Below are 25,290 nucleotides of genomic sequence, written 5' to 3'. Positions count from 1 at the left end.
CCCCTCTCATCTTCAGTGAAGGAAGCGTAAACCAGTGCAGCCTTTAGAAAAAGGCAATGCAGGCTCGGACTGGTTGGCTCAGTGGTGTGGATGTCCTGGGTCCTTTAGAAAAAGGCAATGCAGGCTCGGACTGGTTGGCTCAGTGGTGTGGATGTCCTGGGTTCAATTCCCGGTCAGGGCACACAGGAGATGCAACCACCTGCTTCTCCATCCCTCGACTTCTCTTCCCACAGCCATGGCTCGATTGGTTTGAGTGAGTTGGCCCCTAGAGCTGAGGATGGCTCCATGGAGCCTCGCCTCAGGTGCTAAAGATCATAACCCAATGACTGTAAAGTGTTTCCCCCAATTGTTCCAGGCCCGTATTAAATTATGTTTACATTTTATTTCCATTAACAGAAACTGTTAGAAACTCAGAGTAGATTGGGGGCCTACTTAACTGCTTTATTTCCCAAAACAAAACACCTATTACTACCTCACTCATAAAAAGTACCACAAGATTTATGCTTACAGTGGTACCTTGAGATACGAATTTAATTTGATCTGTAACCAAGCTCGTCAGTCAGTCAACTCGTATATCAAACTGCCGATACCGGACCCGTGCGCCGATGCGCCAACTAGCAGCAGCTTCCTGAATCACGACTCGTATCTCAGAATTTTGCTCAGATCTTGAACAAAAATACAGACTGAGTCACAGCTTGTATCTTAAAAAAAAAAAATTCGTATGTTGGTCTGTTCGTATCTCAAGTTACCACTGTATTAGTATGTTTATGTAATGCTGATTGTATGTATTATGTAAATATAAAGTTTCCCAATTTTTATATAATTTTCATGTTTGTATTAAAAAAGGGGGGGGGGGGGAGGCCCTGGCCGGTTGGCTCAGCGGTAGAGCGTCGGCCTGGTGTGCGAGGGACCCGGGTTCAATTCCCGGCCAGGGCACATAGGAGAAGCGCCAATTTGCTTCTCCACCCCCCCCCTTCCTCTCTGTCTCTCTCTTCCCCTCCCGCAGCCAAGGCTCCATTGGAGCAAAGAAGGCCTAGGCGCTGGGGATGGCTCCTTGGCCTCTGCCCCAGGCGCTAGAGTGGCTCTGGTCGCGGCAGAGCAACGCCCCGGAGGGGCAGAGCATCGCCCCTGGTGGGCGTGCTGGGTGGATCCCGGTCGGGCGCATGCGGGAGTCTGTCTGACTGTCTCTCCCCATTTCCAGCTTCAGAAAAATACAAAAAAAAAGGGGGGGGCCCTGGCCGGTTGGCTCAGCAGTAGAGCGTCAGCCTGGCGTGTGGGGGACCCGGGTTCGATTCCCAGCCAGGGCACATAGGAGAAGCGCCCATTTGCTTCTCCACCCCCACCCCCTCCTTCCTCTCTGTCTCTCTCTTCCCCTCCCGCAGCCAAGGCTCCATTGGAGCAAAGATGGCCCGGGCGCTGGGGATGGCTCCCTGGCCTCTGCCCCAGGCGCTAGAGTGGCTCTGGCCACGGCAGAGCAACACCCCGGAGGGGCAGAGCATCGCCCCCTGATGGGCGTGCCGGGTGGATCCCGGTCGGGCGCATGTGGGAGTCTGTCTGACTGTCTCTCCCTGTTTCCAGCTTCAGAAAAATACAAAAAAAAAAAAAAAAAAAAAAGGGGGGGGGTGAGGGGTCTCAGCCCTGACTGGTGAGTACTCTCATCCCAGAGCTCCAAGGTCACCAGCTCGAGCCTGAGGCTCACAGTTCCAGCCCTGATCAGGGCATGTATTCTTGAGAAGCTATCAATGAGCGCACAACTAAATGGAACCATGAGTTGATGCTGCTTTCTTTCTCCCTTCCTCTTGATCAAAACTTATGGAAAAATAAGAAACCTCCAACAATATAGTCAGATTTTGAGTTCCTCAGATACCTAAATGGTATCTCCTCTAATATTTCTTCTGTTAGTTTTACATTAAAAAACATTATCCTTAATGTTCCCTCTCTGTATGTATATCTACAGGCAGATATTACTACTTTATTGGGAAGAATATGCTTAATTTTCAAAAGAATACGTGAATTGCACTACTTTTACATTATTTTCTTAAAATACTCAGTTTTACCTTATATTTTCTAAGAACATTGTTAGTCAAGTACATGAACTTACTTAATTTAGTACTACCGTCAAATAACCACAAAGGTAATTTGCTAAGAATATTTCCTATTAAAAGAAATTAACCCATATTCAAAATGTTTTACTGCAAAAGATAATCTAACTCATTAAAAGCAAAGTCACATACATCAAGTTCAAAGAAAAAATCTTGTTCTTTGGATGCAATTTCATAATCTGCTCTTAAAGCCAGGTCATGGACTTTCAGACATTCTCCAAGATCCATTCTCTAAGAGGGGAAAAAAAGGGGGCACATATTATTTAAACAGAAAACACATTTTCCAAAGATTCATTAATACATAGTACTCTCCAGAATATATATTAAGTCATACAAATGCTTCTTTGTTTATGGACTTTCAAATTACAAAATTTCTTAGACAAGTATTAAAACTTTGTGGAAAAAGGCATCAATTCTATCTACCTGCAGATGGGACTAGTGATCACTTTTGTACTTAAGAATATACAGACAAGGAAAAGCCTGTCAGAATCTGAACAAAGCTGGAAAAAAGCTCTTAGCAACGTGGATGTGTGTGTATGTAACAAAGGTTATGAGCACCAATTTGATACACTGCCTCATGTTAAAAAGGATAGTGAATTCACTGGATAAAGATTCACAAAGACTGATTGATAGAACTGAGATGGGAACTTTTCAGTATAAAATAGAAACAGATTTTTATTATGGCCCCAAAGGGCTCCATAAAGTCAGATTTGAATTCTCCCAATGTAAGAAAATGCTTTCTAAAAAAAAAAACACTTTCTAATGAATGATCAGAGCTTTCCAAAGACGGAATAAGCTTCCTCAGGAGTGAGTTACCAGAAAAATTAGATTCAAGCACAGTTTAGACAATCATTTATCTAGGATAGTGAGAGAAAAAATTCAACCATCACATAGCTTTTATTCTTCCAACTGTGAGATTTTATGAATATCTAAAGTGTCCCTGTAAAATTATATTATCTCAGTCCCCCCCCCCTTTTTTTGGCGACAGGGACAGAGAGGAAGGGAGAGAGATGAAAAGCATCAGTTCTTCACTGCAGCACCTTAGTTGTTCAATGATTGCTTTCTCATGTGTCTTGATGAGGGGGGACTACAGCAGGGAGAGTAACCACTTGCTCAAGCTAAAGACCATGAGGTCATGTCTATCATCCCACGCTCAAGCCTGCAACCTTGGCGTTTTGAACCTGGGTACTCCGACTCCCAATTCGACGCTCTATCCACTGCGCAACCACCTGGTCAGGCTATTATCTCAGTTCTATTTTTATTTGTGTGTGACAGAGACAGAGACAGATAGGGACAGACAGACAGGAAGGGAGAGAGATGAGAAGCATCAATTCTTCATTGCGGCACCTTAGTTGTTCACTGATTCCTTTCTCATATGTGTCTTAACCAGGGAGCTACAGCAGACCGAGTGACCCCTTGCTCAAGCCAACAACTTTGGGCTCAAGCTGGTGAGCCTTGCTCAAACCAGATGAGCCCATGCTCAAGCCAGCAATCTCGGGGTTTTGAACGTGGGTCCTCTGCATCCCAGTCCGACACTCTATCCACTGCGCCACTGCCTGGTCAGGCTATCTCAGTTCTTAATTACATAAAGGAATAAATGGGAAAACGTTAAGTACTGTCCTCAAAGTTATTCTTTGGGAAAGCATGAGGAATATTCACCACTATTAAGGAAGTCCTCAGGACAGTAATGGCTCTAAAGGATCACTGTGTTGCTAAGCACCGCTGTGCTTTTCCAGGCCCCAGTGCTTGCTCCCATTCACAGGGTATGTCACAAACCAAGGCATTCTACAGTAACAACAAACAGCAACTGAAACTTTCTAGTCTTGTGAAAATTACAAGCTGCTTATTAAGCAACATTTATTGAGAAAAGTTTCTAGAAAGAAAGTTTAATGCTCCTTTTAAATTGCATGAAAATATGAGTAGCCTGATTTCTAGTCTAATAATACCCTTTCCATGCTAATTCATTACTTTACTACTAACTTATCTCTGATAGTGAGCAACACTCCTAACATCCAGAAGAGTTCTGCACAAAGTAGATACTCCAAGTAGCTGTCTACTGCTTGACCTCCAGTCATCTCCCTCATCTTTATCCTCTGATGAACTGTATTTCCAATCTGTTCTCAACAAAAACAAAGTAACATATTCATCTTCTCTCACAGTGTTTTATCAATTTACTAGAATATGAGCTCCATAAAATTTTTTTTCTGTTTTACCTACTATATGCCTGGTAGGTAGGAGAACCCCTATTTGTTGAATAAACCTATCTTGGAAAAGACGGCAGAGTAGAACCTCTGGCACAGGGGCCCTGGGCTTAAACAGGCAGGTGTGGTCAGGATGCACCCAGGACAAAAGTGGTCTGAGCTCTGGAGGGCCTTCTCAGCCTCCTCTGGGGTTCTCTTCCGTGCCTGGACCCCTTTCTTGCTGGTACCAGCCACTTCTCTCTTTTCTCCTAAGTGCTTCCCTCCCCCAGGAGGTAGACTCCTTAGGTTTTTCACTATCCGGGGCCATGAGCACTGCAACTTTTACTCTCTACCCAGGTTTACCATAGATTCTGGGACAAAGCCCTAGAGAAAGGGTTTAGTATATATAATAAAGACCTTTTGGGTGTGGCCTGGAATAGCCCAGTGCTTATTTTAGGGAGCTAAGAGGACAACAGGTGTAACAAGGCAGATTTTTAAAATTCTAGATTCTAGTCATTTCTTTTCCCGTCTATAAATCACAACTAAGCATCAACTGTGGCACTGTGCTGTGTACATGAGGAATACTTAAAATAAAAACAAGCAAGCCAAAATAAAATCCAGCAATTATCTGCCATTGTGGAAGTAAGGGAAAGTATGCCTATGTTATTGCTCTCTGTGACCCTAGTCATCTCATTAAAAAGCCACCAGAGAGGGACCCATGAAACAACCACACCATGACTATGGACCTCTCCAACGCCAACTCAATCCTGACTTCATCACTGATGTGCAACAGTGCAGATACCTGCTGCTGCTGCTTCTCTTCTGAAGCAAGCAAGCTTCAAACTGAACAAAATAAAATGTTTGGTTATTTTTCACTTAAACAACTATTTGTGATGACAGCCACATAAAAATTAAGTTCTTTCTATAAGTTTATTCTTGGTATTTTAATTAATAAACATTCAAAATTTTAGACTGTAAATGGGGAAAATGTTTATCTTTAATTGGATAAATTCAGTTCTACAGTTTGTCTTCTCCATCCTAAATCTGTTTCCAGAAGTCTTGACCAAATAGCTAGCTACACATGATACTGATAACTTCTAACCTCACAGCATTTTATAAAGTTATCCTATTTAACCAAGTTGGCTGTTAAGTGCTTTTGAATTATTCTTTTGAAATTCCAAAAGTGAATGTTATCTCCCCAAATGGACTCTAAGTTTCCTGAGAAAATAATGGCTTATTTCTTTCTCCACTCTACACAAAATACCAGACTTTGCACAACCCACGATTACTAAAATAATCTTGACAATTTGACTATGAAACTATACTTTTAAGAATTTGAGGAAACAATGAAATAAGTATACAAACAGACAATAAAATTTAACAACGATGTTTAAAGAGCTTAGCAGCAGGGATCTAACTGAATTGTGGGAATAGCCATATGACACATCACATAGAAAAATGTTCTTGGTGCTAAGTGGAGAAAAGATGGCAAAGAAAGACATAGTAAAATGCCATTTCTGTAAATTAGGACATAGACATTGCTGCGAGGTTTGTATAAACATTTTAATATTGACTGAATTAAATGCAATGGGCATGTTATCAGCCTTTCAATCAGCCAAAAAAGCCACTTTAATTTTGGAGGAAAATATCAAAGTAACAGAAATAGAGGCATGTGAAAATTATACATCAAAATCAACAAATAAAAATATTTCAGTAGAGCAAATCAAAGGGTTATCTTTCTTACAATCCTGGAGTGTGCTGCCAAGTGTAAACTAATGGCAGTAACATGTCAAGGAATATGCCAATGACAGAAACTAGACACAGTCAAAGCTCTAAGAATTTGCAAATATTCTTACTTTCTTATATGTTAGTACATTTGCTCAATTTTTTTTTTTTTTTTTAGATTTTATTTACTCATTTTTTTATTAGAGAGAGAGAGAGAGAGAGAGAGAGAGAGAGAACAGGGGGAGGAGCTGGAAGCTTCAACTCCCATATGTGCCTTGACCAGGCAAGCCCAGGGTTTCGAACCAGCGACCTCAGCATTCCAGGTCGATGCTTTATCCACTGCGCCACCACAGGTCAGGCAACATTTGCTCAATTTTATAAACTAAATCTTAAAGGGAATTATAAAACAGTATGAGAATATAATTCTTATGTCAAGAAATTAATATTCTCAATGAAAAAAAGACATTAAAAGAAATTAACACCGCCTGACCAGGCAGTGGTGCAGTGGATACAGCATTGGCCTGGGATGCGGAAGACCCAGGTTCAAGACCCCGAGGTCGCCAGCTTGAGTGCGAGCTCATCTGGTTTGAGCATAAGCTCACCAGGTTGGACCCAAGGTCGCTGGCTCGAGCAAGGGGTTACTCGGTCTGCCAAAGGCCCGTGGTCAAGGCACATATGAGAAAGCAATCAATGAACAATTAAAGTGTTGCAATGCCCAATGAAAAACTAATGATTGATGCTTCTCATCTCTCTGTTCCTGACTCTCTGTTTCTGTAAAAAAAAAAAAGAATAGAACTACCATGTGACCCATCAATCCTTCTGGGTACCTACCTGAAAAACTTGAAAACACTTATTTGTAAATATATATGTATCCCTATGTTCACTGCAGCATTATTCATGGTGGCCAAGACATGGAAACAACCTGTGACCTTCAACAAGTGATTGAATAAAAAAAATGTAGTATAGGCTCTGGCTGGGTGGCTTAACGGATAGAGTGTTGTCTTGATACATCATGAGTCACAGGTCTGATTCCCAGTCAGGGCACTCATGAGAAACAATCAATGAGTGCACAACTACACTTGAAACCATATCAACACAATGAATTAAAAATTTTTTAAATTCAATAAAATTTTAAATTAAAATAGTATATAACTAAATAGGGTAACTAAGTGGCACAAGTTGATGCTGTTTCTCTCTCTCAGATCAATAGGGAAAATAAAAAGATGTAGTACATATTACAGTGAAATACTAGTCAGCCATAAAAGATGAACTACTGACATTTACAACAACATGGATGGATCTTGAGAGTATTAATGTAAGTGAAATAAGTCAGACGAAAAATAACCTTCACTTCTTATTACCAATTTAACTGAGAAATTCACCTAATCTCTCTGACCATTTCTTTCTCAAGTAGTACAGGACTGCTGTATATATCACATTACTGCCTCTGACTAGATGGTGCAAGATTATGAATGAGTCACCACGTGCAGAATTTACTCTGTAGGCAAATAAGAACACTTGCCTACTTGGACAATAAGGACACAAATTTTATCACATTATAAAATATGTATTTTAGAAGTATTAATGCCTGACCAGGCGATTGCACAGTGGATAGAGCATTGTACTAGGACACAGAGGACATAGGTTCAAAACCCCACAGTTGCCAGCTTGAGCACAGGCTCATCAGCTTGAGTGCTGGGTCTCTGGCTTGAGCATGGGATCATAGACATGATCTCATGGTGGCTGGCTTGAGCCCAAAGGTCGCTGGCTTGAGCAAAGGGTCACTTGCTCTGCTGTAGCCCCCACCCCACCCCATCAAGGCACATATGAGAGATCAATCAATGAACTAAGGAGACTAAGGAGTAGCCTTGAAGAACTGATGCTTCTCATCTCTCTTCCTTCCTGCCTGTCTGCATACTGGTCAAATTAGAAGAGGAAAGAGAAGGAAGGTGATGGAAGTGAAACAGAGTGTTAAAACATTTTAGAGATTGGAAGGAACTCTGATTACTTCAATGCCATCACCACCTTCCTACAAATATGGAAATCAAGGCGCAGAGAAGTGACAAGATGATAAGCTAGTGAGAGCAGAGTAAAACTTTGCACCCAGTCTTTAATACAGCTCAATACTCTTTCAGTAACACAATGATTTTTTTTTTTTTTTTTGGATAGAGAGGCAGGGAGAGACAGGAACATGTATCTGCTCCTGTATGTGCCCTGATCAGCTACTGAACCCACAACCTTGTTGTTTCAGGTGGATGCTCTTAACTAACTGAGCTAACCAGCCAGGGCACACAATGACTTTCAATCAACAGGTTTTAACTAAATGGAAATGAAGTGTGGAGGAAAAGGTCAAGGGTCTTATCAAGGTTTTAAGTATACATATTTCAAACATAAGCAACGATACCATCAATCAGGTCTCTTAACTGATTAAGTCAACAGGAAGAGTTGATCTGTAAGGTAAAAGGTTTTGTTTTGGACATGTAGAATTGACATAACATATTCCTCCTTGGAGTTATAGCTAGTATACTTTTCTAGGACACCCTCATTAACAAATCACATAGGAGCTACACACTCTGACCTCCGAGGGCCTATGTATTAACAGTGGAGATACTGGGAAGTACTTCTAAAGAACAGCATCATGTACAAGATCATAATATAGTGTATCACCAGAAAAAAATTGAATGAAGATATGGTAAGAAAGAATGCTTGAGAATAACAGTATAAATTTCTATAAAATGTGTCTGAATGTAAATAAAAACTTTCATCATACTTGAGATTTTAAAACAAACTCCATTCTCCTTGGTAACTTCATTTAACACTTTTTAAAACCACCTTCATTAAAGCAACAGTACTCTTTTCATCTACTTGGCTTTAATTCTTCCATTTATTCATACTCCTTATTTGTTTAAAATAACAATTCTTCCCATGTCTTTTTATTGTGTTTTCTTATATTATCTTAAGAGGCTCAAGTAAAGAGAGGTGGAAGACACCAAAATGTGAGAAGTGAAAATTCAGATACTGAGCAGAAAGACAGCAAGGAACGAAAAGGGAGGCAGCACCACGCCCAGAGCACTCCATGGCCGCTGCTGCCCGCTAGGCACTGACGGTCTCTACACTCTGACCTTCACTGTCTTCCTCCTCGTATCTGTAACATCTCTCTGCCACCAGGGTTCAATGCTTGCTTCAAAACCCAGCTCAAGAACAAGAGAAAGTCTAGTATAATATGGGAAAAGCTTTGAAATAACAAAACCTGGATAGGAGTTTAAGTTATGTCACTACTGTCTTAAAATAAATACAGGTATTATGGTTTTCTTTCCTAATTACAATCCTCATGCTCAAAACAAGCCCCACATGATGGGTGAAGAGGAATGGGGCATGCTGGGTGTACAGAAAGGAGTTCCTGCTTTTCTACCATTTCCCAAATTTTTAACTGCCCATTTTCCTAGGCCTATGTTCCAATCCCAGCTCCATTTTCCCCTGGATGAATAAAGAAAATAAAACTCTTCTAATTTTTATTAATATATATTTTTATATAGCAAGAAACCAGGTACATGGTTGGTGGAATGCAGATTAGTGCAGCCACTGTGAAAAACAGTATGGAGTTTCCTCAAAAGATTAAAAATGGAACTGCCAGCCCTTGCCGGTTGGCTCAGTGGTAGAGCGTCGGCCTGGCGTGCAGGAGTCCCGGGTTCGATTCCCGGCCGGGCACACAGGAGAAGTGCCCATCTGCTTCTCCACCCCTCCCCTTCTCCTTCCTCTCTGTCTCTCTCTTCCCCTCCCACAATCAAGGCTCCATTGGAGCAAAGATGGCACTGGCGCTGGCTACATGGCCTCTGCCTCAGGCGCTAGAATGGCTCTGATTGCGGCAGAGCAATGTCTCAGATGGGCAGAGCATCGCCCCCTGGTGGGCATGCCGGGTGGATCCCGGTCGGGCACATGCGGGAGTCTGTCTGACTGCCTCCCGTTTCCAGCTTCGGAAAAATACAAGAAAAAAATTTTAAAATGGAACTGCCTTATTACCCAGTGATTCCACTTCTGGGAATATATCCAAAAAAACCCTGAAACACTAGTTCAAAAGAATATGTGCACTATGTACACTCCTATGTTCATTGCAGCATCATTTACAAGAGCCAAGATTTGGAAGCAACCCAAGTGCCCATCAGCAGATGAGCAGATAAGAAGCTGTGGTAGGGCCTTGGCTGGTGGCTCAATGAATAGAGCTTGGCCCGGCATGTGGACATCCAGGTTCAATTCCCAGTCAAGGCACACAGGAGAAGTGACCGCCTGCTTCTCTCCCCCTCCTTTTCCTCCTTCTCGCTTTCTTCTCCTCCTACAGCCAGTGGCTCTATTAGTTCAAACATGACCCCAGCACTGAGGTTAGCTTCAGCTGGACTGAGCATCAGCCTCAAGTGCTAAAAATAGCTCAGTACTTGAGCATCGGTCCCAGACGAGGTTGTTGGGTGAATACCAGTTGGGGTGCATATGGGAGTCTGCCTTGCTATCTTCCCTCCTCTCACTAAAAAAAGAAAAAAGAAAAAAGGAGAAGGAAATCTTACCCTTTGCTAAGTGAAATAAGCCAGTCAGAGAAAAGCAAGTATCGTATGATTTCACTCATATATGGAATTCTAATAAACAAACAAAATAAAAAATAATTTATATATATATCGGGAAATACTTTATTCATTTTGAATCCTAGATATGCAGGTATCTAGATAAAATTAAAAGGCTTTGCCCCACTAAGATTATACTATCTAACTGAGAAGAGAGAGAACACATACAAAAACAAGACTGAGTGCCTATTCAGGAGTACAAAGAGCAAGTGTGCACCAGGGCTCAGAGGCTACACTGTTGTAGGCTCAGGCTGTCATGTGTAGAAAGCCAGGTGGGTTTTAGTATGCAGAGGTGAAAGGTACTCCAAGCTGAGGTAAAGGGGTAGGCAAAAATGAGAAGCACGCTGGGGAAGGAAGTGGTGAGACGGGAATAAATAAATCTGGTCAAAAGAGTGGACTGAACCGATTTATTCACTCAAGGGAGAGATAGATTTAGCTATGGGTTTTAGATTTTTGACCACATATACCATAGGGAACCAGCAAAAATTTCTGTACGGAAGCAACATATGGTAAGTTCATTCCCACTCAGAAATGACTGTTCTTTTCTTAACATTAAGTTCTTTTTAAATATCATTTCATCAAAAGTTTTCTCCAACCACTCTGCCAAAGTAACTGCTTGCCCACCATCCCAGACAATCTAAATTACTTAGCCATGCTTTTTTGTCCTAATTAAAATAACCATTTTGCCTTTCACATTTGGCCATGTGTCTCCCACATCAGAATGTGAACTCCCACAACTGAAACAGAAGCCCACGTCCACTTCTGTATCCCCAGCATGACACATGGCACACGGCAGATCCTCAAGTGCTTGAGTGAGTGAGTGCGGACAGCAGCCATCAGCATCATTCCCAGAGAGATGAAAAATAAGTCACTTCCTGAGGGCAATTTTTGTGAATATTTACTGTGATTTCTCTCCTTTCTCCATTCAACCCTCATTAAACTGTTATCTCACTCACCCTTTTCTATTTCTTCCCCTACTTAATTCCAGTATTACTTAAATTTTTTTTTTTTTTTACAGGGACAGAGAGAGATAGATAGGGACAGACAGGAACAGAGAGAGATGAGAAGCATCAATCATCAGTTTTTCGTTGCGACACCTTAGTTGTTTATTAATTGCTTTCTCATTGATGCCTTGATCATGGGCCTTCAGCAGACTGAGTAACCCCTTGCTCGAGCCAGCAACCTTGGGCCTAAGCTGGTGAGCTTTTTTGTTTTGTTTTTGCTCAAGCCAGATGAGCCCACGCACAAGCTGGTGACCTTGGGGTCTCGAACCTGGGTCCTTCCGCATCCCCGTCCGACGCTCTATCCACTGTGCCACCGCCTGGTCAGGCCAGTATTACTTAAATTTCATTACTCCAAACACTATTAAACTAAATACCATAAAGGGAAAAAAACAAAAACTATTTGAATTTGGAAAATTTACTATTTACATTATCCAAGTATATCTATCTTTCTCTATACACACACACACACACACACATACACACCTGTATTTTTGATCCTTTAAACCTAAAAAAATCTAGGCCCTGGCCGGTTGGCTCAGTGGTAGAGCGTCGGCCTGGCGTGCAGAGGTCCCGGGTTCAATTCCAGCCAGGGCACACAGGAGAAGCGCCCATCTGCTTCTCCACCCTCCCCCTCTCCTTCCTCTCTGTCTCTCTCTTCCCCTCCCGCAGCCGAGGCTCCATTGGAGCAAAGATGGCCCGGGCGCTGGGGATGGCTCCTTGGCCACTGCCCCAGGCGCTGGAGTGGCTCTGGTCGCAACAGAGCGATGCCCCGGAGGGGCAGAGCGTTGCCCCCTGGTGGGAGTGCCGGGTGGATCCTGGTCGGGCGCATGCGGGAGTCTGTCTGTCTCTCCCTGTTTCCAGCTTCAGAAAAATACAAATAAAAAAAAAAAAAAAAAACCTAAAAAAGTCTATGAGATGACATATAGTCAAGATGTTTTATTCTCTATAGGTCAATGTAAAACACCAAATGCTTTTAAAAGTCTCCCTAATGATTAAGAACCATCAAACTAGAGATCGTACTAGGTCATTTGGTCTTGCTAGCTGCATATCAAGGTAGACCTCATTAGAGTTTAAAAAATATTTCCAGTTACAGAGAATCCGTGATTTCCTTTGATGTTTGCCATGTGTTTGCCCTTCTCTGTGGTCACTATCTACATTTTCCAAATGATGCATTTATAACTCCACTCTCCCTTTTTCAATGAACAGCCTGAGAGAATATACTAGTTTCTTCAGACTTGTTAAAATGCCATTTACAAAACTGTACATATCTCTAAAAAGGTCTAAAGAGCTTAAAGAACTTTGAGAGATGATTCCTGATTCTTTGGTAACAAGCACATACAGAGAATCATAAAGACAAATGTGATGATGAAGTATGTTAACCAAGTATCAGACTATGAAAAGCAATCTGCTTCAACGATTTCCAGACCTCATTCTATTTGCTTGGGAATAACCGATTTTTGCTACTTTAAATTACTTCAAGAGTCATCCTAAATAACAGGTCCATGACTTAAGATTTGCTTCTAAAAACTAACATAAGGATGAAAAGTACTTAAGTGATTATAAATGAAATAAGGTGTAAAATATTTACTGAAGGTAGTGTGTGAGTATACATACAATTCTCTCCACTTTTACTTATAGTTGAAATTTTCTACTAAACCTACTAAAGATGTTAAAAAGATCCTTCCCTCAGACTGATTCTGAAGGAATAATAAAATACAGAATATTTTATAGATTATTGTATTACAGAATAAAAATTTTAAGCAAAATTAATTTGTATTTGATTTATAAAGACTGAACATCAGCACTACAGTTCATCATATCTACATGTGTGTATATGTGTACTCAACCATTATTCCAAGATATAGACAGATATGCTGACCAACCTTAACAAAAGACATACAAGATTCTCGGTCGGTCACCTTAAAAAAATAATCACCTCTATAAGTCTGAAATATACTAAGTCATTTCAAATACATGAAGCGATGATAGCAAGAAAATCCAGAATGACAGAAAAAAGTTATTTCACTAGGGTGTTAGGTACCCCAAGCTGAACAGCCCAGGACAGTGATGTACCAATTTGCCAACAATGCTCCTAAATATACTCAGGACTTGTTTTTTCAAGTTGAACAGTAGTTTTAATAATTCACTGGGAAGCTTTGTGCCTCTGATTTCCTAGGAACCAAATGTGACTTTGGTTAGACAATCTCTAGAAATTTTTGTTGAAGAAATACATGTCTTTGTAACAGACTAAGAATAAAACACAAAATGGCAAATCTGCTTAATATAGGAAATACTACACTTCAAAGGCCAAAGCTTATAAAACCTGGGTTAACAGGCATTTTGCAAATTGAGAAAGTCTAGAAATTATATTTTTAAAAATCATGCCAGTAATCTGAGCTAATGCTAAAACCACTTATTAAAAAATACCAAAGTAGCCCAAAACAAGCCATTCTGAGGAAAAGATAAAGTTGAATATATCTACAGAGCAGTTTTTTCACATCTGCATGTGAAACCACTGCTATCCTATTTTGATTGGCAGCTCAGTAACCCCAGGACACTCTCCAGTTCCTTTACCTGTTAAAAGGTAATACATTTCCCACGAACAATTATTACCTTTTGAAACTCAATAGTTAGTTTTTGAAACAGATTTATTTATTTATTTAGCATTCTACTTCTGGGTGAATCGATGATTCATTTAACGCAATGGAGGGGCACTGTTCTAGATGCTGAGGAAATAGCACTGAACAAAACACTGTTCCTGGGCCTGACCTGTGGTGGCGCAGTGGATAAAGCGTCGATCTGGAACACTGAGGTCGCTGGTTTGAAACCCTGGGCTTGCCTGGTCAAGGCACATATGGGAGTTGATGCTTCCTGCTCCTCCCCCTTCTCCCTCTCGCTCTCTATTCCTCTTTCCCTCTCTCTCTCTCTGTCTCTCTCCCCTGAGAAATTAATAAAAGTTAAAAAAAAAAAAAAAAAAAACAGGCAAAACACTGTCCCTGCCCTTATAATGAAATTTACATTCATTCTGCTTCTCCATGCTTTCATGGCTCTTTTACATATGTACTAGGCAAAGAGACTTAGGCACTTTAAAAATTCAGGTTTGTATGCACCCAAGTAACTGATTTTAGACCAGGCCTTAAAAGAAAGAGAGAAGCAATAAAGGAGTTTCAATTAGTAAAAATTGCCGATAAAACCCAGAACCTATTGGGACACCATAAAATCAACTCAGTCAGAATTTCTTAAAATAACTCCTATTCAATTACTTCAAAAAGGCAGACAAAATTTTACTTTATCCCTGTCCCTAAGTATTTCTCAATATCGGTTCTTTAAATTTAAATTCTATTTCTGAGCAGAATTTCTTTACTTAAACAAAACTTCATGGAAATTCTCTATATTTAAAATGTGCAAAATTCTACCTGAAAGAGTAAAGACTGGCCTATCCCCATATCCTTACATGCAATGCCTACAAGGACATTTCAGAAACATTTAAAAGTCACTACCCTAGATGACTGTGTTACCTATAAAAACTAATAAAAACAAAAAAAAAATCTTAAAAAGTACTGAGTTTTAAATTACTCTGAGATTACTATGTGGCATAATATACTATGATTCTTTAGATATGCAACATCTGGCTAGCACAATTTCTGAGCCTTATAATAATTTTCCCACCTTTGAAACGACAACTTTACACAAGAAAACATGATGACCTATCAATACTAAAATTATACAATGAAGGCTATAATAAAATCAGTAGTGGCCATTTCTGAATTAGGACAGGCACATCGTAAGAGTATACATTTCCATCTCTGCAGATCTTTTTTTTTTTTTGTATTTTTCTGAAGTTGGAAATGGGGAGAGACAGACAGACTCCCGCATGCGCCCGACCGGGATCCACCCGGCACGCCCACCAGGGGCAACGCTCTGCTCACCAGGGGGCGATGCTCTGCCCCTCCGGGGCGTCGCTGTGCCACGACCAGAGCCACTCTAGCGCCTGGGGCAGAGGCCAAGGAGCCATCCCCAGAGCCCGGGCCTTCTTTGCTCCAATGGAGCCTTGGCTGCGGGAGGGGAAGAGAGAGACAGAGAGGAAGGAGGGGGTGGGGGTGGAGAAGCAAATGGGCGCTTCTCCTATGTGCCCTGGCTGGGAATCGAACCCGGGTACCCCGCACGCCAGGCCGATGCTCTACCACTGAGCCAACCGGCCAGGGCCTCTGCAGATCTTAGTTTCAAGCTTTTGTTACTATCTCTGCTTTAGATTTAATGCCTTCTATTAAATTATTACCATCACATACCTTTTCCCCAGATCACTTGGAACCAGATGGAAAGGTTTTTAAAAAGCATTTTAATATATTATACTTATCTTTCCTCAGGGAAGCTATGTACCAGAAATAATGTGTTTGAGGGGTGTGGTGAAGGCAACTCTGCTTTTTTGTTTTTGCTAAATCATAAAGAAGATGAACAAAACAGGGAAAAGCCACGTGTGCAAGGGCAGGACGAAAGTGGAACTAGAAAAAGGAAATATTCAACTCAAGCCTTTGAAAAACAGTAACTCCCAGTTATAAGGAATATTCATGCTCCTTATAAAAATCATAATCCAAAGATATAAATATACTCATACAATTAGTTTGATTCTTTGCTCTACATTTTCCTCCTCAAATTACTTCATTAGCTCAAGAATTAGTTATAACAGAGTACCAGATTTTAATAAAAGGTAAAATGTTATAGGGAAATTTTCATCAAACTGAATTCTAAAAATATTCCATACTAATTGTCAGGTGAGTACATTTTTAAAAATCACTCCATCTCAAATGCTTGATATAAAAAGTTCAACCACTTATAACGAATAAAGTCAAAGAATGTATTTCTTTGTATTCTTCTGCTAAATACTACAAAATATTCTGCTGAAAGGGACAGATCCGAGGAACAAGGTCATAAAAACAAAAGGGTGTTGTCCTGGCCGGATAGTCCCACTGGTTGGAGCATTGGTCTGAAGAACAGAGCTGCAGGTTCAATCCCTGGTCAGGACACATACAGGAACAGATCTATGCTCCTCTCTCTCTCTTTTTCTCTCCCTCCCCCTTCCTTCCTCTCTGGCTGAAATCAATAAATAAAAATAAATTTAAAAAAAGAAAACAGATATCTTCAACATGAACAAGTATGCCAGCAAAGCAGTTGCTCTATAGAGATTTGTTGTCAAGACACAGCTTTCTAATGACAAATCATTTGCACAAGGATGAAGTCATGAACAGCTCCTTTTAGTAATAAGGGTCATTAGAAAGTCCCACTATGGAAGGTTTTTTGTTTTTTTTTTTGTATTTTTCTGAAGCTGGAAACCGGGAGAGACAGTCAGACAGACCCCCGCATGCGCCCAACTGGGATCCACCCGGCACGCCCACCAGGGGCAAGGCTCTGCCCACCAGGGGGCGATGCTCTGCCCCTCCAGGGGGTCGCTCTGCCGAGACCAGAGTCACTCTAGCGCCTGGGGCAGAGGCCAAGGAGCCATCCCCAGCGCCCAACAATCTTTGCTCCAATGGAGCCTTGGCTGCGGGAGGGGAAGAAAGAGACAGAGAGGAAGGGGGGGGGGGGGTTTAGAAAAGCAAATGGGCGCTTCTCCTATGTGCCCTGGCCGGGAATCAAACCCGGGTCCCCCGCATGCCAGGCCGACGCTCTACCGCTGAGCCAACCGGCCAGGGCTATGGAAGGTTTTAAATTCTCAAAACACTACTCTATGACAACCCTGGAATTTCACAAGTCCTATATAGCCAGTCCTTAAAACTTTAAATTCTGAAATAGCTTCGCAACTACTAAACACCATCCTTATATATGACAATCTCTTTTCTATTAGATTGACAAAAGGAAGATATTTCTTGTCCAGAGTTTTCCTGACAAGTGCCTTTATTTTTTTTTTATTTTTTTTAAGGATGTTGCTTTTTAAATCCTACCCAACTGATTTTAAGTCAGAAGTTTAGAAACCTGAGTATATATACAACTACACCTACCACTTTGAAATTTTTTTTTTCTTTCTTTTTTTTTGTATTTTTCTGAAGCTGGAAACGGGGAGAGACAGTCAGACAGACTCCCGCATGTGCCCGACCGGGATCCACCCGGCATGCCCACCAGGGGCGATGCTCTGCCCATCCTGGGCGTCACTATGTTGCGACCAGAGCCACTCTAGCGCCTGAGGCAGAGGCCACAGAGCCATCCTCAGCGCCCGGGCCATCCTTGCTCCAATGGAGCCTTAGCTGCGGGAGGGGAAGAGTGAAAAAGAGAGGAAGGAGAGGGGGAGGGGTGGAAAAGCAGATGGGCGCCTCTCCTGTGTGCCCTGGCTGGGAATCGAACCCCGGACTTCCACAGGCCAGGCCAACACTCTACCACTGAGCCAACCGGCCAGGACCTGACAAGTGCCTTTAAAAGGGCTTTCCTTGGCCCTGGCCGGTTGGCTCAGCGGTAGAGCGTTGGCCTGGCGTGTGGGGGACCCAGGTTTGATTCCCAGCCAGGGCACATAGGAGAGGCGCCCATTTGCTTCTCCACCCCTCCGCCGCGCTTTCCTCTCTGTCTCTCTCTTCCCCTCCCGCAGCCAAGGCTCCATTGGAGCAAAGATGGCCCAGGTGCTGGGGATGGCTCCTTGGCCACTGCCCCAGGCGCTAGAGTGGCTCTGGTCCCCGCAGAGCGACCCCCCGGAGGGGCAGAGCATCGCCCCCTGGTGGGCGTGCCAGGTGGATCCTGGTCGGGCGCATGCGGGAATCTGTCTGACTGTCTCTCCCCGTTTCCAGCTTCAGAAAAATACCAAAAAAAAAAAAAAAAAAAAAAAAAAGGGAGGGCTTTCCTTAATAACTGTTTTCCATGTAATACAAAATATCAATTTTAAGCTTCATCACTAAAATCTGTACTGTACCATGAGAAAAATGTCACCAATTAAGATAGTATTTTTCTGGCCCTGGCCAGTTGGCTCAGCAGTAGAGCGTCAGCCTGGCGTGCAGGAGTCCCGGGTTCGATTCCCGGCCAGGGCACACAGGAGAAGCGCCCATCTGCTTCTCCACCCCTCCCCCTCTCCTTCCTCTCTGTCTCTCTCTTCCCCTCCCGCAGCCGAGGCTCCACTGGAGCAGAGATAGCCCGGGCGCTGGGGATGGCTCTGTGGTCTCTGCCTCAGGCGCTAGAATGGCTCTGGATGCAACAGAGCAATGCCCCAGAGGGGCAGAACATCGCCCCCTGGTGGGTGTGCCGGGTGGATCCCGGTCAGGCGCGTGCTGGAGTCTGTCTGTCTGCCTCCCTGTTTCCAGCTTCGGAAAAATGAAAAAAAAAAAAAAAAAAAAAAAAGATAGTATTTTTCTATCAACAAATTTGAGATGCAAATTTCAGAGATGTTAAAATCCGAAAAAAATATTCATCTTATACAAGAGTAAAAATTTTACAAGGAAAGTCCAAGACCAATCACTTCCCCTTTTTATTTAACATGATGAAGACTATTCTCTACAGCCTGACCAAGAGGTGGCACAGTCGATAAAGCATCAGCCTGGGATACTTAGGACCCAGGCTCAAAACCACAATTGTGAGCTTAAGCACAGGCTCACAGACATGACCCCATGGTTGCTGGCTTGAGCAAGGGGTCACTCGCTCTACTGGAAACCTTCATCCTCCAGTCAAGGCACATGTGAGAAAGCAATCAATGAACAAGTAAGATGTCGCAACGGAGAACTGATGTTTCTCTTCTCTGTCCATTCCTGTCCTTCCCTCCCTCTATACAAAAAAAAAAAAAAAGACTATTCCCTACAACAGAAAACATGTTGAATTAAGACTACACCCTCAGAAAATTTGGACCCAGTTTTACCTAAATTCAACAGAACTAAATGGTTTTGAATATGTCACCATCATTAAAGCTAACAATGAATCCTAAACTTCAGAGTTAAGAAATAAATGATCATAACATTATGTGTACCATAAAATGTAAAGCACAACTGTGATGTCACATTTTATTTTTTACAGAGAGAGGGATAGACAGGGACAGACAGGAACGGAGAGATGAGAAGCATCAATCATTAGTTTTTCGTTGCACACTGAGACACCTTAGTTGTTCATTGACCGCCCTCCCATATGAGATGAGAAGCATCAATCATTAGTTTTTCGTTGCACACTGAGACACCTTAGTTGTTCATTGACCGCCCTCCCATATGTGCCCTGCCCGCGGGCCTTCAGCAGACTGAGTAACCCCTTGCTTGAGCCAGCAACCCTGGGTCCAAGCTGGTGAGCTTTTGCTCAAACCAGATATGCCCACGCTCAAGCTGGCGACCTTAGGGTCTCAAACCTGAGTCTTCCGCATCCCAGTCTGATGCTCTATCCACTGCGCCACCGCCTGGTCAGGCATGGTGTCACATTTTTATTAATGCCATACATGAAGAATATATCAAAATATTTAAGTATTAAAAACAGACAAAACCCTAAATTCTGGCCCTAGCCAGATAGCTCTGTTGGTTAGAGCATCATCCAGAAGTGCAGAGGTTACCAGTTCAATCCCTGGTCAGGATACAGACAGGAACAGATTGAAGTTCCTGTCTCTCTCTCTCTCCCCCTCTTCCTCTCTCTGTAAAATCAATAAACATTAAAAAGAAAGTAAAAAAAAAACACCTAAATTCTGCTACTTTGTTAATTGTTCTCAAAATTTAGTTGAAGTAATAATTTAGCCAGTAAATAAAATGACTTTAACTGTTAAATTTAACAGTAAATGTGGCAAATCAAAGTACAGTGTGTCTGTAAAGTCATGGTGCACTTTTGACTGGTCACAGGAAAGCAACAAAAGACGATAGAAATGTGAAATCTGCACCAAATAAAAGGAAAACCCTTCCAGTTTCTGTAGGATGATGTGGCAGCATGTGCACATGCACAGGTGATGACATAACACCGTGTATACAGCGGAGCAGCCCACAGCCGTGCCAGTCGAGATGTGGACGGTACAGAGGGAAGTTCAGTGTGTTCTGTGGCTCGCTAAATTCAAATCCGTGACCAAAGTGCAATGTGAGTATCGGCACGTTTATAATGAAGCGCCACTGCATAGGAATAACATTACTCAGTGGGATAAGCAGTTGAAGGAAACCGGCAGTTTGGTGGAGAAACCCTGTTCTGGTAGGCCATCAGTCAGTGACGAGTCTGTAAAGGCTATACGGGATAGCTACCTAAGGAGCCCTAAAAAATCTGTGCGTGAGCCCACATCAAACTGCACTGAATAGGTATGAAACTGGGAGAGTTTTCCTTTTATTTGGTGCAGATTTCACATTTCTGTTGTCTTTTGTTGCTTTCCTGTGACCGGTCAAAAGTGCACCATGACTTTACAGACACACTGTATATTACGGATTATTATAGATTTTATACATTTTGACTGCATTACAGCACAGTAGAAAATACTTTAATTATGGAAACTCTAAAGGGTAGACATGGGGGTTGATTATCTTTCCTAGTGCTAATTCAAGTGCTCAGACTCTGGATTTCTTTCCCTGTGGTACTATACTTTAAAATTTTTTAGTATTATAAATATATTTTAGTGTAGGTTCTTTATTTCATTTTAACATAATATAGCTTCAACAGTCTGTACTATTGGAAAAAGAGGTGCTTTCTCTATATGCCTTCATACCTACCTGTCTGGGGCATTTAACTCTTCCTATCAAGGAGAACCACTCTTCTGGGTACCTTTAAGTAAGGAAACTCATCACTTAGGAAAATCAAAGTCAGAAAGTGTTTCTTCATTTCAGTCACTTTTTGCAAGTAAGAAATAAAGTCATGCCTGACCAGGCGGTGGCGCAGTGGATAGAGCATCAGACTGGGATGCAGAAGACCCAGGTTCAAGACCCCGAGGTTGCCAGTTTGAGCATGGGCTCATCTGGCTTAAGCAAAAAGCTCGCCAGCTTGGATCCAAGGTCGCTGGCTCGAGCAAGGGGTTATTCGGTCTGCTGAAGGCCCACGGTCAAGGCACATATGAGAAAGCAATCAATGAACAACTAAGGTGTCACAATGCGCAACGAAAAACTAATGATTGATGCTTCTCCATTCCTGTCTGTCTGTCCCTGTCTATCCCTCACTCTGACTCTCTCTCTCTGTCTCTGTAAAATAAATAAATAAATAAATAAATAAATAAAATTAAAAAAAAAAAAAAAGAAAGTCTACTAGCCTGACTAGGCGGTGGCATAGTGGATTAACAAACAGTCAGACTGGGACACAGAGGACTAGGTTCAAAACCCCGAGGTCGCTGGCTTGAGCACAGGCTCACCAGCCTGATGTGGGGCCACTGGCTTGAGCATGGGATCATAGACATGACCCCATGGTCACTGGCTTGAGCCCAAAGGTTGCTGGCTTGAAGCCCAAGGTCGCTGGCTTGAGCAGGCAGTCACTCACTCTGTTGTAGCCCCCTAGTCAAGGCACATATGCGAAAGCAATCAATGAACAACTAAGGTGCTGCAAGGAAGAGTCGATGCTTCTCTTCTCTCTCCCTTCCTGCCTGTCTATCCCTATCTGTCTCTCTCTGTCACCAAAGGAAAAAAAAAAAGTAAAGTCAACTACATGTTTTAGCTCATACTAGTCTTCTCCCACCATCAGATGTGCCTACAAGGAAAGCGCTTGCAGTGAGTGATCATTTCAAACACATTCAAACCAAAAGGAATCAAATCCTTTGTTCTACTTAAATAAAGCCCATCATCATATGGCTTATCTTCCAAATTAGAATGATACTCTAAGATCAACCAACATCATCAGACATAGAATCTAAATTAAATGAGCTTTATATTGACTCAACAATATAAATTTTAAGTGACACTACTTGCAAATTAAGCTGTATGAACTTCAGTATTTACTAACATATTTTCCCCACAATGATCTCTACAATATAAATGTACATAAATTTTAACAAAAATGTATGTTTTGTATATAAGCCTACTCTGCTCTACAGTAAAGAAAACAATTTTTTAAGTCATTGGTATTATTTCTGAACAAAAAGTACAACTGCTATTTAATAACTGTGTCTATATTCCAAAGAGGAAATACTTATAGCAATTAACTTTCTGAGGAATCCCACTGTTACTGGTTTAAATCATCAACCTAAATAAGTAAATAAGGATGCAAATCCCTCCTCTAACAGCAGTTTTTTAAAAAAATCATTGTATAAAAATTTGACAAGGAATTGAGACTTTATCAAGTAGTTCATTTTTATAGTATGCCAATAATCAAATAATAGATTTAGTAAATACATACAGTCCCAGAGAGGACATCATGGGGACAACAGTTGAGAAGGTGACTCTTGCATACTCTGTCATCACTGAATTTGATCCGTTGACGAGTAGTATCTCCTGTAATATAGAAAAGTTAATAATATTCAAGGTTAGACAACTGGAAAATGTTTATCTTCTGAAAGCCCTACTACTATCACTAGCTTTTAATGTGTGGCTATACACACACACATTTATAATCAGCTCAGGAGAGATTAGTTCTTTATACAGGATTTTATAGAAAAACTATTTTAGACAACATGCAGTTGCAGAATGGGTACTGCACATGTAATTCAAATAGTCAAGGTGGGAAAGCAATGTATTCTGTTAAACACAGTAATTCAGAAAAGCACAAGATTTAGAGCAGGAGAGGACCTTAATGATTACCGAGTCCAACTCCTTCACATTGCAGATGAGGAACTGTGGCCTGGAGAGGTTAAGCAACTTGCAGCAGACCCATTAGGAGAGTTCTACTGGTAGACAATGTTCCCTACTTGACAATAAGCATTGACTTATTTTGTAATTATTTACATCAATTGAAAAACATAAAAAGTAATCTTGCAAACATTGCATACACACTGCGAATCCCCACTGAACCCCAGACGCCATTTCTTCCACTATTTTGTTCCAGCTGAAGTGTCTCCCTTTTGCTGCTGGGAGGAGTTAGAAAGGGTAGAATAATGTGTTTAAGAGCGTACAAACCTGGAAGAAGGACTTACACACCAGTCAAACAAAGGCACATTGCCTAAATGAAAAGTTAACTGTAATGCCTCCAAAGGTCCCACACCTCCAAGTTTTAGGTATCCTGTGCTATACACGACCTAATTGGGTGCATTTAAATTCACTGTCTTCATGTAACACAAAACATCTCCTAAGCAACAGAAGCATCCAATCTGCTAATGATGCCTAACTACTTAAAAATTTACAGATTCTAAGAAAAAAAAAAGGTTAACTAACTCTATTAACAAAATATATATATATATATTTTTTTTTTTTTGCTTAGAATCTCTATGGGGAATAAAAATGAAAAATTCTTAATGATGTTTCCTTTATATAGTGATAGCCCTAAAATATGTCGGTGTTTTATTTTAGCCTTAAAATCGGTGAATGAAAACCTACTGGTGAATTACTGAAGCAAGAACTGTTGGTACCAAAATAGACTGTAAATACTGCTGTACTTCACACAACTCCTGGAGCACTCTGAAAACCTTCATCTAGGAAGTGACTCAATTATTTGAATTAATTTCTATTTTTCACATGTGAATTACAAAAAAAGGTAAAAACTTAACCCCTTTTACATGGTCTTATTTTGAAGAGCTTAACTCAAAGTCACCTGAATACTGTCATTTTTAGGTGGGGTGAGATTTTGTTCAAATTGTTTTAACTTGGTTAATAAGACTTAAAGAACATTCAGATTTGTAGCCAGGGAACAGTATAGGTAAAATGACAGCTTCAGAGCAGTTCAACAATAGGTTTTCTGGAGGCTAGTCTCTAGTTAAAGTCGGTTATTTCTGACACCACAATTGGGAATGATTCATTTAGTTTTCACGCCTGCTACTAAGATAAAGGTTATTTTGATGATCCTCCTTTCCTTTTAAACACAACTGCTTCTGTTCCACATTCATTAACACATCTGAAAAGTTAGCAATAACTCACGGCTCGGCGAATGCGGGGCCTTTCTGACACTCCCTTGCAGACTGAAGTAGGCAGGCATAGATACATTGAACCTTTACAAATAAAACAAGGGGCCAGATTGTTCAGTTTGTATAGAGTAGACTCTGCCAGCAATTTCAATACAGCATCTAGAAGTACATGTTGACTGTAAAGATTCTTGTATATGAAAACAAAAATGAACAAAATCAGGGTGTTTTATTTTTTTAAATATTAACTTAGCAAGTGTGTAACCCTAGAGAAGAGTATGACTAATCATAGGTAAGAAAAGTCCAAGGCTGGAGCTCTGGAACATGGTCCTTGGGCCAACTGGGGTTTTAAAAAATCTTTATAACATTTACTTCATTCAGACTTTGAGGGCCTTCAACTCATATTAGAATGGCAGTAGGATAATAAGCTCACACCAGAATGACAATGCTATGTTAGAGGCATTTCGCTTCTTGGCTATGGGGAAAAAAATGTTTTATTTTAAATCTGTACCTAAATTATGTTAAGAAACTCAAAGATGATATAAACTTTTTAAGTAGAGAAAAAATTTCCTTCCAAGGCTAGGAGTCTCCCTGCTCCAAGTAGCTTCAGCTTTTCATCCATGCAACTGCGATGATTCCAATGCTCTGTCAAACGGGCAGCTCAAGGTTATAAGCCAGGCCTTAGACTAAAAGCAAGATTCACAGAACTTTTACCAAACATTTTACCAAGTAGGGTGACTGTTTTTGCTTCCGCAATCACAACATTAAATCTAATATTGACATATG

The 25,290-nt window shown here is 41.3% G+C and overlaps 1 protein-coding gene across 5 annotated transcripts in view; it reads right to left on the bottom strand.

The window, feature by feature from the left end:
• Window positions 1-25,290, bottom strand: part of LUC7L2 (LUC7 like 2, pre-mRNA splicing factor) — a 57,437-nt gene that overhangs the window by 17,520 nt on the left and 14,627 nt on the right. For 4 of the 5 annotated variants that reach the window (XM_066362861.1, XM_066362864.1, XM_066362865.1 and 1 more), the window contains 2 exons: window positions 22,851-22,945; window positions 2,235-2,333 (listed from right to left, as the gene is read on the bottom strand). In XM_066362861.1, coding sequence (XP_066218958.1) covers window positions 2,235-2,333; window positions 22,851-22,945 — 194 coding nt within the window. Of the gene's footprint in view, window positions 1-2,234; window positions 2,334-22,850; window positions 22,946-24,520; window positions 24,764-25,290 lie in introns of those variants that run through there. The other variant, XM_066362862.1, reaches the window with a different exon arrangement.

The sequence above is a fragment of the Saccopteryx leptura genome, chromosome 2 (genome assembly GCF_036850995.1).
Source record: "Saccopteryx leptura isolate mSacLep1 chromosome 2, mSacLep1_pri_phased_curated, whole genome shotgun sequence".
In the NCBI taxonomy this organism is placed as follows: domain Eukaryota; kingdom Metazoa; phylum Chordata; class Mammalia; order Chiroptera; family Emballonuridae; genus Saccopteryx; species Saccopteryx leptura.
The sequence above is the reverse complement of the archived record's forward strand: the minus strand, read 5'-3'. Positions and strand labels throughout refer to the sequence as shown.